General features: G+C 33.0%; 1 protein-coding gene across 4 annotated transcripts in view; it reads right to left on the bottom strand.

The window, feature by feature from the left end:
- Positions 1-405: 405 nt before the first annotated feature.
- Positions 406-18,443, bottom strand: part of LOC112679266 (gamma-aminobutyric acid receptor subunit beta-like) — a 35,813-nt gene continuing 17,775 nt past the window's right edge. Inside the window, exons 3-9 of one of the 4 annotated variants that reach the window (XM_025549005.1) lie at positions 15,463-15,530; positions 8,900-9,126; positions 8,065-8,147; positions 6,596-6,733; positions 5,461-5,745; positions 4,013-4,380; positions 406-2,140 (exon numbers count right to left, since the gene is read on the bottom strand). In XM_025549005.1, coding sequence (XP_025404790.1) covers positions 1,841-2,140; positions 4,013-4,380; positions 5,461-5,745; positions 6,596-6,733; positions 8,065-8,147; positions 8,900-9,126; positions 15,463-15,530 — 1,469 coding nt within the window. In that variant the 3' untranslated portion in view covers positions 406-1,840. The remainder of the gene's footprint in view (positions 2,141-4,012; positions 4,381-5,460; positions 5,746-6,595; positions 6,734-8,064; positions 8,148-8,899; positions 9,127-15,462; positions 15,531-18,443) is intronic. The other 3 variants (XM_025549007.1, XM_025549004.1, XM_025549006.1) reach the window with 3 other exon arrangements.

The raw sequence follows: 18,443 nt of genomic DNA on the forward strand, positions 1-18,443 counted from the left end.
ACCAGGGCCTCGCCGTACCACCGACTGGTCAACACGTTCGTATCACTAAAAGTGTTGTAAAAAAGTATTCATATTTCGACCTATGTAAAATATGCCGATTTATATCTATTTAATTTATAATAGTATTAATCAATTGTATGATTATTTTATAATTTATATTTTTTTGTACACGCGTAAAATTATCATAGTTTTGTCGTTTATAAAAATAATTTCAAGAAATCAAAACTGAATTCCTCCTGGTGAAAAAAATGAAAATACATTGAAAAACGTAGTAATTTTAATAATAATTGCATTTTATATTTCATATAGTTTAAATTAGTATTTGATCTTGATGTAAAATTAATATACTACTCATATTATACTTTAGATTTAAAATGCATTAATTATATAAAATGAGCTATTCATTGGCGATGAAATCAATTCTGAATCGTAAGACTAAATAATTATTATTTCGAGTACTTAGTTATATAGTAGTAGATTATTATATGTACATGGAATTATTTTAGACTTAGATTTTTACAAGTTTATATTCATTTTTTGCTTCAGTATAAAATGCTACAAATTTAGTTAACTTTATATTTTTTTAAATTTTTTTTACAGTTATCAATAAGAGTAATAATAATCGTCATCGTAATAAGTAACCGCAATCTCATTAGGTTTATATATTATCTATATAAATAAGGAATTGTATAATAATTATAAGCTGTGTCAAATAAAAATCAAATGTATATTTTGTGTGCAGGGGGGATAAGTAAATATGGATTTGAGATGATAACGCACGTACTTTGTCGATCAAGGAATATGTTTAATTGTCTATTTCTCGCGAACCCATAGAACATAATGTACAAACTATGAATTTAATTTCTGCTCGCGTTAACTACGTTAAATCAAATTCGACCAAAACGACGGATCGAATATAATAATAATAAATGATCATAGAAATGTAGGGTAGGTGGTGGAACTGTTTGCGCGGTGAAAAACATGCAGATCGGTTGTCGAATCGAAAAGGACTAGTTTGAGTAAACCGGGAAACTTGCGACGATGACTAACGAACACGGAGAAAATCGATCGGTATCGTACGCGAAACTGAACGGTAGACGATAATATAATCATACCAGGTGGTACACGATAACGAATGCGACTATTGTATTGTTTTACCTATGCACTACATACAGTAATGACCGTAATTTGGTGTTCTGTTGTAGCTCAAGTGGTGCGAATATTTGGAAACACAACATAAATCCGTATTTGTTGTACGAATACACAACGTTAGTTCGTAGCGCACGTGTTAGACAGCTAATATGATAATACGTATACAATAATGAATAAAATGTATTGAACGCGGAGGTTACACATTTTTTTTTTTTTTATTGTTAAACGGTAATTTATTTTGTTGTTCCGTCACACTCGATTTCATCGCGTTTAGTTTCGTTCGGTTGATTTCGCGCGTTCCTATTAGCCAGCCAAGAGATTACGCGAAGACCCTGCAGATATAAAAATTCTTTCTAGACCTATAAAACGTAATACGACGTGATAATAATAATAATAATAATAATAATAATAATAATAATAATAACCGTACAACTACTGCACATATACATTCATATATTTTATATGTATATATGGGTTTATTGTATACCGTATATTATATATACTTTTGGGATGTATTCTTCATTGAGCTCTCACTAAACCTAGATAAAAATTTTATATTTCATGTTAGTCGTGTTCGGACAACGTCGGCGGGACGAGCCCTGCGTTGCAATCTGCAATCGCCGTGTGCTATCGGGACACCGTGCACCGCGCTATCTTGGCCGTCACGGGCGATGACGAGCCGCCGTCGTTATTTGTCCGCCTGGAGCAGCACCAGATCGTCAGCCACCACGTCGCTGATGTGCAGGTATATGATCCAGTACATGAGGTTGAAGCACACGAAGCACACCGGGAACACGATCCTCGAGTACTTGTCGATGTCGCTGGGCGTGATCCCGTACAGTTTGTTGATGTCCTTACTCGGGTGCATGACGTGCTGCGGAGGCAACGGGGTGATGTTGTCATCGTTGTCCCCCCGGCCGTTGATTGTGTTCTCCAACGAGCCGCCCTTCAGATAGTTCTTCGGATCGTGAGCCTTGAACCGTACCTCCTGGAACAAACGACAATCACTTACAAGGGGCACCGCGAGGAACAGGGACGTGTCGAAGATACCTTATGCGGGGCGCTTCACCCCTGCCGCCGGACCAGCGTTGTACCGCATTGTGGGCAGCCGGTCCTGGCGACTAGCTTTGTGCGAACGTTTTGGTTACACCCCCCCCCCCCCCCCCCCCCCCCGGTTCGTGTGATTTTTCTGACAAGAAGTGGGGCGAGGTTTGAACAGTGGTGCAACTAGGGATGGGGTTTGGTGGTTGTAACCTCCCTCCCTGAAAATTTTCTGAGATTTTTACAAATTCTACGTAGAAAAAAAATGGTTTATCTTGAACACGCGAAACGGCTTATTGATATGAAATATGAATATTATTAGTAATATAATAAATAAAAATAATAACATGACGTTTTGTAACGTTCCGATCAACTTTAAAACATCAATAATCTTGCTACTACGATTTCTCGATAGTCGATTTTATAATACTTTTTTTATGGTGTCACAATATGACATAGAAGTTTAATTTGTAATTTAAATATTTTACTCATAATACTAACTTAATCTTACTTCCTTATCCCTACCAAAGACCTGTTTATTTTTTCCAAATTCACAAATCTCCCCCGAAAACCAATCCTGGTCACGCCAGTAGGTTTGAACACCGTTTCGAGGGTTTTTTTCACTTCCCTTCCTTAACGCACGCGTACTAGTGTTTTTTTAATTCAGAGTTAATATAATTTTACAAAATTACTTATATCGTAGGAACAATTTAATATCATACGAATTCCGAAGCGATATATAATTTGTTACAAAGCTCTTAACTTTTTGAGATTCCTATTGTTCACAGGGCTTCAATTAAGTATTAAGTATCTTTATAGTGCCCTTGTTGCAATTGTTTTTTTTTTTTTTTTTTTTTTTTGAATATATATTATCATTCTCTGATATCCGTCCACTTATTTTTACAGCGTTATACTTGAAGCTTTTATCTTACTAAGCCTAGATTCGTCCGTTCTGTCAGCCAGAATTTACTTCAAAGTTCCTGCTCGGTGAACCTAGACAGTAATGCCTCTTTTCATACTCTCAGAGTATTGAGCTTCCTCAAACTTTTTCTTAAAAACTCCTATCTCTAGTATTCTTGAACTTATAATGCAGAAACCTCTTTCGTATTTTTTTAAAACATAATGTGTTATACCTATGTTTATATTTATTTATTCCGTACTGCGTACTCACTAAACTTATGAAACAAAATAAGATAGTTAGTCCAAAATAAGGCGAAAAATTTGATCTTTTATCACTTATAACATTTCATAAATTCTATACATTTACAATTTTTAATATAATAACATTTCTGATTCTATGATTACTGTCGGAAAAATATGACAGTCTAATTTTTAGAAATTTAAAATATTTTTCAGGTCGTACAATAAATTATTTCATTTCGGAAATCTACTTTTTTTATAGCGTTTTAAAATTATTCTTCAGTAGTAAACTTTACGGCCAAACAGAATACAATCATCAAAAATGTAATGTCTTTTAATTTGCAAACTTTTATTTATTACATTGCACTCTTGAGCCCAATTAAATAAATATGCACTGTACCAGTGTACATTATATAGGTCTACTATGTAACTACGTATTAATATTACATATATATATATACATGATTATGTCCATACATAGTTATTTAGTGTAATTTGGTACGGGTACACATTTATTTAATGATAATGCAATATTGTGCATGTCATTAAAATTCCTTTTTTATCACACCATCAATTCAACTTGCCGGAAAGCTTTCAAACCCCTAGCCCTTTCACGAGAAATCGTGACTTTTTTCCCCTCCAAGACGAAAATAATAGTTGTTTTAATAACGACGCTTACGGTTTGCCTGGGGGCATGGTCCATGTCTCCGGATAGAATTGAACCAGACAACGTGTTGCCGTGGCTGCCGCCGTGACTATGCCGGTGACCGTCATAACCGTGGCCCGACAATGTACCGTGTGGGGTCATACCGTGGCCGGACAGCGTGCCGTGACCAGACAGCGTGCCGTGGCCGGACAGTGTGCCGTGGCCGGACAGAGTGCCATGGCCCGGTATCGAGCTGTGACCGTGGTGATGGGAATGATGGGAATGGCTGTGGCCGTGTGCGTCGTGACCGCCTTTTTTCTGTTCGGCTATCTTCTGTATGGCCAGGAAACGATTTTTCCTCATCTGTATTCTTTTCGCCATGTATCCAACGGTAGCGTATTCTGTATACACAAACGCCATTCACATGTAATGTTTTAGATCAAGGATCAAACGATCCATGTGATCCACATGACCATATGTCAACGTTTACCAGTACAGAGGCGCACCCGCGGTCTTATTCTAAATAATTTAAATATAATCGTAAAAAAAAAATTTTTACACCAAAGTAATTTTGATGTGAATGTTATTAGTAGTAATCACGATGAGTTGTAAAATCAACATGTTTTATTTGTTAATAATATGTCTATGATGCAAATGATCCAAGACATGATCAGTCGTGTAATTAAATGCTAGGAAGTAAGAAAATTGGAAATGATATAGTCAACGATTCGAATGTGTTGCGACAATAATATGTGTGTTTTGGTGATTTCAGTTTTAGACAACCGGATCGCTGTTGTGTAATAAGCTATCTGTTATGGCGATCGTGTTCACTGAAATTGTTTGATACCTAAATTCACTTTTCTATAACTAGGTTTTCGAAATAAGCAATCATTTAAAAACTCTTTTCGGTGGCTGTTAAATCTTATTGATAAGCATTTTATCACATATTATATCATATCACATATCATCACAGCAGAAAAAATTACCCAGCGGTAAACATAATCAGATTTGACGAGTTAGCAAACAAATAGCTAATTTAGGTACTAATTCTTACAGTTCGGTTGCTGTAAGTTCTATCGCCAATACACGCCTATTATTTTATTTATGTAAAGGTCTCCGTGGTCTTAGAAAAATGTGTTATTGGGACTGACAATAAAGTGCATTATACCTTTTTTGTGTTTTAATGATTTCTATGGAATAATTTGTGTTTTTATGTCCTCACACGTGTTTTGAAGTATTTATTGTTATTTACTTGAAGTACGTTAACGATGTAATATATACACGCAGAAGGTTTACTATTAAACGTAGATGTCCATGTGTTCCAAGTTAGGACAAAAATAATAGAGGATGGTGCACACATTTTACTGGAAAAATGTCTACAGAATGACTGAGCCCTCCTTTAAATCCATTTTATCGTTCCAACTTTGGACGCGCGCCTGTACCAACGCAGGTGACCACTGTACCATAGTACCAATACTAACCCAGAAGCGATGCGAATACCATGACGAAACACGTGCCTAAGTAAACATCAATGGACTTCACGTACGATATCTTGGGTAACGCGGCGTTGGTGGAAGACATAAGCGTAGTCATGGTCAACACAGTGGTCACGCCCAAGGCGACTCTTGCAGGGGTGGCGTTCCTGTTTAACCAGAAGCTCACCCAAGATATGATGACAATCAATCCACTGGGTATGTATATTTGGATGAGATAGTAACCCATAGATCTCACGAATTGGATCTCGCACGCCAGTCTCGAATAATTACCTGGACAATAAATAATATAAATATGCGTGTGGAGTACGATTCGTCAACCCTATGGCCTTGCATTTAAAACGGTAAAAATTGACTGGTTGAGAAATTTAACAATTTACTACTTAAACTTTATAATAAGTGGTAAACATTTACTTATTGATTAGTTTCGTAACAATATTTCAGTATATAAACTCTGCTATTTATATATGATTTGAAAAATAATTAACTTTAAATTAAAATTATAAATTGGCATGCTATTTTTTAAAATATAATTATGTGGTAGTAATATGTAAATGCATGTATACTATTTGTTGTTTTTTTTATGACTAATGCTTAACCAAGTGAAGTTATTACTCAAAGTATACAATCCAAATACTCATTAAAAAATAACAGTTTTATTTTTAACTGATTTAAGTTAAACAATTTCTTCGTATTAATCATTAAAACTTGAGCAGTCGAACTTATTATTTATTTAAATATTTACTTGCAATTTTACGTTCTTATGCTCGATTGACTTATCTAGAATATGTTGATTTTTGTTCATCGATTTACTCATTTTTGGATTATTTTGCGTCTACTAAATTACGGATAGAAACGTTTCCTCTCAAACCGTTTGTTAAGTTTTGTTATTATACGCCAATGCCTTTTTAAAGAACATTTGTTTTGAAATGTATAAAATAGCATTTTCTCACGGAAAGGATAAAAATAAAAATTTAAAACGAAATTATAGAACACACTACTAAATATATAATTATAGTAGATGTTAATAACGAATGTAAATTAAAGTACATCTAATTTATAGAGTATATAATATTGTTATTATACTTGCGTCGGCGAAATTAATTTTTATCCAAAACATTACCTGTTGTAAGGCTTATTTCCATAGCTCTCTGTCGATGTCCCAGCACTTTAAACTGAGGCAGGGACACTTCGTTGGACACGCCCACCGAATTTGGTCCCTCATTCCACTTATACCGGATGTCTCTCATCGTATAACCAACTGGGGAAATCACAAACACACCCCTAATGTTTTAGTGCCGGTATTTTGGGCCTACGTACAAGACCCACCCATCACGTCGCGGCCACGCGCTCGAGTGAACTATTTAATAATTTTTATACCATTGCATTTTATACGCGCTATCGTTTTTGTGTACTTTTCCCGCGTCTATAATGTTACATATCGAGTAAACAATACGTTCTCCATTAATGATCTACGTGTTACGTTTATCAATAAATCGCATCATATCATATGTTATACGTGTGATGGTTAGGTCGAGTCAATGATCTACCTGTAGACAAATTAATTTCGGTGGCCTTCTGTCTGTACCCGAGAACGCGGAAGTGCGGCAACTGCACCTGGTTGCTAATCCCGACCGATTTAACACCACTTTTCCACTTGTACCGGATATCGCGCATCGTGTAACCGACTGTGAAAACGTGACAAAAATCATCAGTACAGGATATCGTTGTCATCACGCGTCACTCAATAGTCGTCTCAAGGAAAATGTGGACGTGACGCGCGAAATTTTTGTTTGTCGCTGCAAGTCGTATATGCGAAAGCGTCGATTCAGCAGTACAGGGCCTAAAATTTTCAATTTTTCGTACTACACGGTTGTATTTATGACCTGGTACGTATTTTCACGTTAAAGGTGAACATTTTGCAAAGTTGTTTAAACTTATCATAGAAAATTATGTAAATTTGTCAGCAGTTTCTATAAACCGAATCTACAGCATTTGTTTGTGTAATTGTTTTGTGACTCTGATGAATATGATTTTATTATAGATTTTCAAATAATTTTCTAGTGTCCGTTTAACATTTTGTATTACTCAAAATGTGTTATAGTACACACAATTTTAGGCCCTGGTTCTGTGTGCGTGGTGTGAGTCGTTTAAGAATAATATTTTCTCGGTTTTGTGTGTGTAGCAAATTTTTCACGTTTATAAGTATACTTAGCAGGTGCTGCGTGTTCGGGATAGGAGATGTACCAATCGTCGAAGAAAATATCAATACGATTCCGACGATATCCGAATTCCTCGCACAGGTTGTTGCCGGTTTAAGCCATACATACGAATATATGTATATTATATATCATTATAATACATAAACGTTTATAATATAATAGCCGTGGTGGTGCATTGTGCCTGGTCCTTCTCCTCGGGCACGCGACTTAGTGCTGTTCGTGCGGCAGAAGGACACCGAAATTAACAAGAAAAAAACTAATATGCATAGATTTATTTTTATTTTTCAACGTTTTATCGTCGAATTTCTTGTACATCTTTACATGTATAATTATATTGATTTTTTAACGTTATCGTTATGGGCATACTTACAGCTTTCGATTTCGATGTGACATAGTTGACGGTCCATCGGGAAGTACTGCAGATTCATGGGGCACGACGCAGTTATTGTCAAGCTACAACATCGGAAATTCGTACAACGTTATTAGCACCACGGCAGTGAGGGCGGTCAATATACTGACGATTCGCGCTTATCGGATACTATGTACACATATTATGTTATACACATACACACACACACACACACACACACACACATATATATACGGGCGATATGGAATACCAGCAAATAAGTACATTGACCGAAAATTTGAACAGCCAACTAAGTACGAATGAAGTATTTTAAGTATACAAATAGAATTAGAATTTCTTATAAATATTGTTTTCCCTTGTGACCATAAAAATATTAGCTATGCTGATAAAAGTAATCAACAATATTTGAATAATAATTTATATTATCGGTTAACCAGTCGAGTTTTAAGAAAGTGCAAAAAAAAAGCAGGCAGATTTTGTAATTCTAAAATACAATTATAACTAATAACTTATATTTTGTTTAAAATATTCATAAAATGATAACATTTTTTATAATTTTCATTATTTTAACATATTCAGAATATAATAAATATGTTATAACTACTACTAATAAAATTTTAATCAATTATTAGTAATAATAAATTTATTCGAAAAATGTACATAAAACTGTTCTTATTTGTTTGTATTGGTGGTTCAAATTGCTAGAATTGGTTAGGACCAAAATTGTACGGACAATATACACATAAAAAATTCTCTCCGTATAACCGTAACATATGTATACGTGTGCATGTATGTATGTATGCGCATGTGCGTTTGCTGTGACTTATCATCATACCGAATACTCCGCGTTATGCTCCCGGAATGGTGTATCCTTATAAATTCGTTGCTGGTTGTCGCTATGTGGAAATACGATTGTTTCTCGTTGACAAAGAACGTGTCGGGTACCCAGATGTTTTTGATGAACTCCGATCCGACAGATAGCGTTTCCACACCAGGTCGCTTCTTGAACGCCAACCGGGGATCAGTCCAGAACTGCCTGAAGTAGAAATCTAACGTGAAGTCCTATAATACAATCGAGAGGAACAAGCAATTAGTTCACAGCAGTAATCGATTGTCAATCATTTTTGAGTATTTCAAACCATTCAGAAATGTTCACGATTATAGTACATTCTTTTTTTATCGTTAAGCTTTCTGAACTAATCTGAACTAATCCGAATTGAGATTTAAAAATAATACTTTAATATCCAAATGGTTTCAAATACTCAACGTACCTCGAATCGTGATAATAATCTACTATAAAGTCTAATGAAAAATAAAATTTAAATAAAAACGTTTTAATTTTTAACGAAAATATTGATTTACTCGAAGTGCATGTGTATATGCATGTAAAATATGAATTTTTAATGTTATTAAAGACTATTATTATTCATAAAGTACTATAAACATAAATAAAAATGAGTACATGCAGCAAGCCTAAATCTAAAATTGCACGCTAAGGGTAGCGTAGGTATAGGAAAGAGCTTTTTATTTTCAACAAAGTACAGTGATATTCAAATATTGCGTGTTGTGCAATCTATCTAACATGCACTGAACATGCAATTTTAATTTACCGCGCACCATTTGTCGGCTAGCACGGAACATCCATACAATGTAAATTAAATCGTGTGAAAATGTTTAATAAGTATAGGACAGGGAATATTATAACGGTGTTATTAGCTATAATTATCTACGTTTTATAATTTTAAAATTAGTTCCGTAACTAGGAGAATTTGTTGTTCTAATTTCATATTTACGCTAATTTTACAATTCTTATTCGTAAATTTATTTAAAAATGTGTAACGATTATAAAATATATGAATCGGGATTTTAAATTAAAAATAAATATATTTTCATTTGTGCTCGATTAAACTTATTTTAATTTGAATAATTATTTGAAAATTATTTTTATTCATACAATGCAAAATATGGTCAAATTTTAAGTGTTTAAGATTTTATTTTCAAAATCACAAATTTTTTTTAGGTAAATTGTGTTAATTTTTAACATTTAATAGTCAAGATAAGACTGTATTAATAATATTCATTTTTAGTTTTTATAATTAACTGGTATACAAAACGTTATCTTTTTTTATAAAACAAGTCATCAAGCGACAACATTTTTATATGAAAACATTTGTTTAGGTTATTTAGGTGAATTAACAATTGAAGGAAGATTGATTTATTATCTTATTGATTTCATATGTTGAAGACTTGATATAAAAGTGAGTTCAAAAAATATATAATTTAAAGATCTTGAAGGAATAAACTGACATTTAATAGGGATCTTTTATTTGTATACAATAAATTTAAGAATTATGACCGGATTGTATAAGATACCGAACAGGTATTTTTACTCCTCGTTTTAAGGAAAAAGTTGTGTGGTTATATTTTATGTATTGAGTGTACGTCGGATTGATATATCGTTTAAATGATTATTTTTTAAGTATGAGTTTGAAAGTAATTGTCCTAAGATGTGTAAATTACTCCACCATCGGAGTTATCGAGTAATCCGATTATTGGTTGATATATTGAGTGAAATTTAATTGAATTAAAGTATCATGGTGGTAAGAAGAGGGGTGCCAAGTGGGATATTTTAGAATTTACTTTGGTTTTAAAACGACGGAATTCAATTAATTTTTAATAGGATTAGAAAAAGTTAAATTGCGTAGCGACAAGAAAGAATTTTTATTTTGCAAAGAAAAATTACATTATTTTGTTATTTGGGATTCTTCCATGGAGATAGTATAGATTTTATTTTATTTTTTATTTCACGAGTTCTTTTATTAATCATATTTTGTGTAAATTTGTAGTTAAATTTTTACTGCGGAAGTTGAATTTTAACTTGATAGATAATTAGCTTGTTAATTAATCACGTTTTAGAATGGACTTTTAATCTTTAAAGGGCCAAGAAACTTATTAAATAATGTAATAAAGATATATTTATATTAAATGGTTTTATTGGTTTCTTGACTACAATTATTGTTATTTTAGTGAGTGATTTGGCTGTATCTAAAGTTCCAGAATTATTTTTCAAAGTTCAGGTGTTTTAAATGCTTTCATTAATTAATTCCGTAGGTGGTATTTGTGTTTACTATAATAAAAATCGATTAATTATTTTTGTTTGTTTTGTGAATAAATTAATAAGATGTTTTTTGAAATACATTTAACATTTTGTAGGATTGGAAGATTTGATAGTCTCACGTCTTTTAATAGATTGTGATCATAGACATTATTTAAAACACTTTTATGTGAGTTATTCTGATTGCTGGCAGCTGACGTAATTATTTCAATTTATTTTATCTCAATTTGAAAATGGAATAAGTATAGAAAAATCCACAAGTGTGTTAAGTAGGCGGAAAAATAAATAAAACTTTTCCATTGTCAAATTTTGACTTTTTACTCCTAATAAGACTACCAATAAAATATTGTATAAACAATCGCACATGCTGTACTAGTTTATAAATACATAATTCATGATTAAATAATGGTTATGGTCATAATTTTATAATAATAGTAATAATAGTAATATTAAAAAAATGAAAATAAAACTAACCTATTTTTACTATTAATATTATTATTTTCTTTCTAACTAGAGTGGATTTTTAATACCGGTCATTGCCGATGCTATTTCCAGTTAACACACTAAGAATTATGAACAGTAACTGTACTTACAGGAAACAGAAAGTTACATATTATTGAGTATATTATAAAATATATATTACAAGTGGTTTATTTTAATGGAAACGTAACGCGGTAGCTATTTTATATATTATATATATTTATAGAGAAACCAATCGTCGAAATTAGAAGAATGAATATTGTATATCTGTCTATAGTAATATTTTTATTATTCGAATCCATTGTTAACTAAATGTTAACTGTAGCAGGTGAATAATATATGTTTGAAATCTATTACGATGTTGTGGATAAAATTCAAACTTGGAACTCCTAATATTCCCATTGTGACCTTTGCGAAAGAGAAAAACAAGAAAACACGATGCAAAGTTTGGAAGGTTTTACGGGGGGGGGGGGGGGGGGAAGAAATAAAAATGGTTTGACCTTTTCTCTTGTTCGCAATACATTTTGCGGTTATTCGGTTCGTTCCCATTAAAGCATCGCGGCGTATACGACCAAAGGTCATTGCATATAAACTTTATTTAAAATGTACACGCGGCCACAGCGTACATCTGTTTCAGGGCTAGTCAGTTATGGGTTTGGGAAAACATGAACAAGACACTTGCTCATGGTCGGAATTTCCTGACGAGTATATTACGTGTTTATGTGTTGAGAAAATCGGGCGAGTAACAGTGAAATAATAGACGTTGTACACCGCTTAAGCGGACACAAGTCTAGCCGAGCAAAACATGCAAAACGTCTTCGCCCGACACATCCGACCGACTTTGTTTTGGTTTTATTTCGCAGCTTTTGGTGTGACTGCGGACCACACTTGGCCACACGCGAACAGCAATATCCACACGTCAATTATCTATTATATATATATATATATATTATAGAGTATAGTATGCGATTAATCCGAGTCATAAATCATACATTTATTGGAGGGGAGGGGATCGAAACTTATTGTTTCAAATTATTAATCTTTATGGACGTTGGTTGAACTTTGAATAACAGTAGTATACCTAATATTGTGTACGTTGGATTCAAGAGGACGCGGTAAACATCAAATCAATATACAAAAAAAAAAAAAAAAACAACATCGAAACACCAAAAACAATATGTATTATTACTTCACTACTTCACAAAGTAATATTGCACACATTTCACTCTTTTAAACGGCCTGCTGTATAGCTGAGTAGTTTCCGTTCATTTCAAATGTATTATGTTTAAAGGAATATTCGAAATTCGACGTGTACTTTCGATAGTTGTGAAATCTATAGAATGCCGACAAAGTCCTCCGGTTGCGCGGATAATATGGGAAGAAATTACAAAAACGAAACGGTCGAAACATTAAAACATTATTTACAGTCAAGTCGCGATAACTCAGTCTGGGACTACTTGCTGTTGCAGGCGTACCATATACTCTAGCGTTAATTAATCGAGGTGACTTAGATTATTCTTTTTAAATTCTCGTCCCTTTCAGATTCGAGTCATCGAGTATATAACCAATGACCACATAAGTTACGGACGGATAATTGCACGAATAACTGTGAGAACCTCAAAGAATGATGTGATAAAATAAATAAATACGTTTCGCGTTTATATCAATAGTAACGGAAAAGTGATATACATGTTTCAAAACAATTTTGCAATCACCGGTCTAGGACTTTGTACAACGAATTATGCTATTATCATAAGTTCAATAAGTTACTGCGAACGGGGTTGAACCGATTCGAGCGCGTTTTCAATCATTTATCGGTGAGAAGTTTACCGCTCGTCAATGTAATACTATTACAGTACAGCTCCGAATTTCGAATCACCTTTGGTCAAAAACAAAACATTTAGGCAGGGTCACACGTCATAATATTGTACGGTTGGGGTCGACTTAAAACGCATACGAACGCTGGACCAACCAGGGACTCCTTAACACAAACACGTCCAAAAACGCATAGTATAACATTGTAGTTTTGGTGCACTGCAGTTAGTTCGTACATATATACCATAAATATATAATATACATAGGCGTTCGCACAGGTGCAGCACATGCAACCTAGGCTGTTCCTGCTCTTTCCGAGACGTCACATATTTTTAAGGGCGTATTATGTACATTTTTAAATTTATTGACGGACGGTAAAGTTTTTTTTTAAATTTTTCTGCGTGTTCGCGATACAATTAAAAGATTAATGGAATATCAATTTGATACGATTATATGTTTAACATTTTTTCGTACTGATAAATATACAATGTATCTATTGGCAAACAATTTGCTGAAAGTGTTTCTTAGTGCTGCTGTACCTGATTCGGAATTCTACGTACGCCTATATATATATATATATATATATTTGTATATATCTATCCATGTAGTTGTACGTATTATACTTCAAACCGTTCGCGCATACCTATAACCACGTCAACGATTTGAATGTAATATATTTCTAAAATGTAGCGGTTGTCGCGTTCAACACTGACGGATGACGCGTTTTTTTGATTTCATTTAGAAACACGCGGATTATACGCGGTGAACGGAACAGTACACTAAGTGTTATATTGTAGGACTAGATGGAGGTTGTATACCGCAGTGGTGGATTTTAAGGAATCATAGGGTTAATTCCTCCCCCCTTCCGGAAATATCTTAATATTTATTATGTTAAATACTTTAACTAATGTAATTATGTATAATTTTTATAATATGTTTATGTACATTTGTGTATGCACGTCATATGAATTTCTTTTATGTTAACTAACTTTATAATAGCTTAAGCAAGTATAAATGTCTATCAAAAAATATTGCCCCAGGTAAAAATCTAAAGTTATCCCTAGTATACCATGTATACAACGCTCGTTCGTCGTGCACATCCGGGGCACTATCGGAGAGTCACGTGAATATTTTATAACGTAGTAGTGCGCTAGCGTTACTTGTTTGAAATTTAAAATGTATTTGTATTAATAATGGCGTGTCGAATAGTAAATGTGTGTTGTTGGCAGTATATATATATTATATACGTGTATAAATGAATTTACGAAGTTTGTACTCGAAAAGCCGACACTCTTCCTCGGAACAGTAGTGGTGTGCAAAGAGTGAATATTTGTTATAATAGGCCATGGACATTGTTTGTCTCTTCCTCCCTTTGCCACCGGGGAGGGGGAGGTAATACGTTACAGTTATACGGCCAGGAAATATATCAAAACGATAATATTTTAGTGATAGTATCGCAAGATTTGTGTTTATGATATGCAAAACGTTGTTGTCATGTTAGGGAGTGACACCGGTTGGCAAAGCAACGGACTTGCATGCAGGGAACGTCATTTAGTTCCTTTTCGAAATTCATCGTTTATTATTTTTGTGGTTTGGTTGTCCTTTTTTTATATATATATTTTTTTTAAAATATATATGTTTTTTTATCAATGTAAGAGTTATATTATAGACAATAAAAATAAAAATAAATCATATTCATTTAGATTCTCAAACGAAGAAGCAAAAAAGCATCAGTACCAGTAATAATGGACGAATTCGGTAAAACATAATATTATATATATATATATGTATATATATATATATATATATATATATAATATTTATAGCTTAATAAATAAAAAAAAAAAAAAAAACGAAAAGACATCAAGGTAGAAACACTCTTCAAAACATTGTATTATTATATAGAATATATATGTATATATATATTATTGTCAAAATGAAATATATTTAAAATTAATAATAATTATCGTTCATATATGTGTTTGTACCATTAGTACTTCGGACACGGAGCTTATACTGAGAACATACATGGTGACTCCGACCTCTACTGGGGGCCCTGCAATGATATGTTAAAACGTCAATGCTGATTACGTATGTAAGTATTTCAAAGTGTTTTTTTATTGATAAACAGAATTTTTAAACATTCGATTACAACACTCTCGATCGAGCACACTGCGTCATACTGCGGAACGCTCATGAACAATTTTTCTTAATTAAAAATAAATACAAATATTCATATGAAATATAAATATATGCGTACCTATTATATATAAACCAATATTATACCACTATAAAAGATAATATAAAATGTCATTATTATATGGTTCACTCGTACAATAATCAAATAACCGCGAGGAATCAATATATCATCTTAATAGTTGTGTGTTTCATAAAATCAATAATTATGCAATTGTCATTTGTTATAAATGGATGATTTAGTATCGCACTATTGCTCTATTATGTGAATAACGGTGAATTTACATTTTTAGTTGTTCGAATCGAACAAAAGAAAAAGTTGAATTTAAAGTAGTTACCCACGGATAATAATTAGTATAGAGCATTCTTTTATTACAAAACATAAAATATATCATAATTAATTAGTTCCGTTTGGTTTACTGTATTGTACAAAAACTAAATTCAATACACACAAATGTAATTTTTTCTTTTTTTTTCCAATCACTATTATTAACGTTATTATAATTACAATAAACATTTATAAATAGAACTTCGTTATACACACACAAGTGCACGTTGAATCTCAGAAAATAACTCGTCAATGTTTTATTAGCCACACCGTAATCATTTTAAACAGGAAATTAACTACTGTAGATCTACTATTGTATTATGATTCCAAAATATAAATAAAATAAAAATATAAATTTTTAAACTGGAAACTATTACACAAAATGGTTTATTAATGTAATTTTTTAACATAATGTAGATTTAAACTGATGTATAATATTCTGTTTATTATTTAAAGGGTATATTTTCTACATGCATTTATTTACCACGCATGGTTACGATTATTTTAGTGAATTGTGCACGGATTTAACAGTTATTCAAAATTCGACAGATCTCAAATCAATCATTACCGTGGTCAATGTGATATGTACGATAAACACTTGATTCGAAAACGGTATACGACAAATCCTATCCCATTAAAAGTATATTTTGTATTGTGCTCGATAAATAAAAAATAAAGCTCAAAATGTAGTGTATACGAATTCGGTAAAAGCTGTTATCGCAATGAAATCGAACTTAAAAACACGCTGCCGACACTGTTCTTTCAATCATCACTGCAAATATATGATGTTAATTTATGTTATATACAGTTTGATTAACGGAAACATGCAAATGGCAGTATATAACATCTAAATATACATGATGTATTAATATATGTGTATATTATATGTACCTGTGCAGTACACAGGATACCATTGGATATATTAAATCGATTCTCATAGGAAGGTATACGTGGTAATAATTTTTGTTATTTAATAAACGCCGCACGTTCAGTCCGGAGGGTTGTTATGTAGATAAAATTACCTTGACGTCCGTAGTCATCGCGGCCAACGATCGAACGATCAGCGCACATCATCTACCCGTACATGCGAGCCGATGACTACGGGGAATTTTAATAATGCGCTGAGCGTTGGGAGTAAGCGTCGGGTTAAGGGAGGGACCTGTCAGTCCAGATCAACACGTAACCATTTTTTTTCATAGCTATGTTAAATTATCTTTTTAAAATAAAGCAAGATTATAGCTATCGAAACAAACTAATTTTTCTATTTCAAACAAGTGAAATGTTTTAGTTTTTGTATATAATGTATGATCAAATGTACGTACTGTGGTGTTACACTGAAGTGGTATTTAGTATTTTATTTCGGCCAAACGAGCGTAAGTAAAGAAGCGGACCGGAATCGTTCTATTCCGTAGGCCACAGAAGCTCTTGCCGATCCTGATAATGCGAAAATGGTCCATGAACGACTACTGCTAATATTATTAATATCCTACCACTGCCACTTTTATGTATAAAATTCCTATACATAAAATAGTGCGACTACGTGAAAGGGTCCATTCGGTTCAGTGCGATCGAAATAATATACATATTTGATTGAGTGTTGGCTCGGAAAATTAATTCAGGACGAGTTGTGCATTGAGAATTTTTCTTTGAAGAGGGTTGTAAATAGTCACGTGACATATGTATTTTCACGTTCAATTCATACATACACATGCACACATGTGATAATAAGTAGGTCATGTTTTTCTAATTCTGTCACGATGGTACTCCCACATCGCGTTATACACGTACACATCCACGTATTTATATTCCAAGAGCCATTTCGTTTCGATGTACAAATCTTATAGTACTGTTGTAATAGTGTGTGTGTGTGTGTGTGTGTGTGTGTATGTGTGTGTGTGTGTGTGTGTGTGTGTATTTAGTAAGTATAATAAAAGAACAGGGTTAAAAATCGTTTGTGGCGTATAAATTATGTTCTATGATGTTTCCTGGGTCATCATGTTATAATATTATTCACATTTACCGCATCGCTCTCAGTACAGCAGTACCAGCGGTTGTAAGAGAGGCATTGTCGCTGTTGCAAGTACAACTGTTAAACTCTTCCTAATCACTCAATAGAGATGTAAAATTCGAATGTTGTTCAATGTTTTCTCGTGGAACGGAGTAATTATATAACATATACATCCGAAAACGTGGTACCAATTTACAAACATTTTTGTGTCGGTTTGATGGTACATACCTTTCGAATTTAAGTTTCAAGAATTATCAATAAGGTGGTTTGTATTTGTTCACATATATTTGGAGTTTCAAACGTAACCGAACATCAGGAATTTAGTTCAATCAATTTTTATACTAATATACCTACTATTATTATATTTGCCTTGAACCAATACAAAATACTACTCGCTGTTCGTATACGAAAGAAACATGTACGAAGACATTGATTAA

This window comes from Sipha flava, unplaced genomic scaffold, assembly GCF_003268045.1.
Source record: "Sipha flava isolate LNK unplaced genomic scaffold, YSA_version1 133_pilon_pilon, whole genome shotgun sequence".
NCBI lineage: Eukaryota > Metazoa > Arthropoda > Insecta > Hemiptera > Aphididae > Sipha > Sipha flava.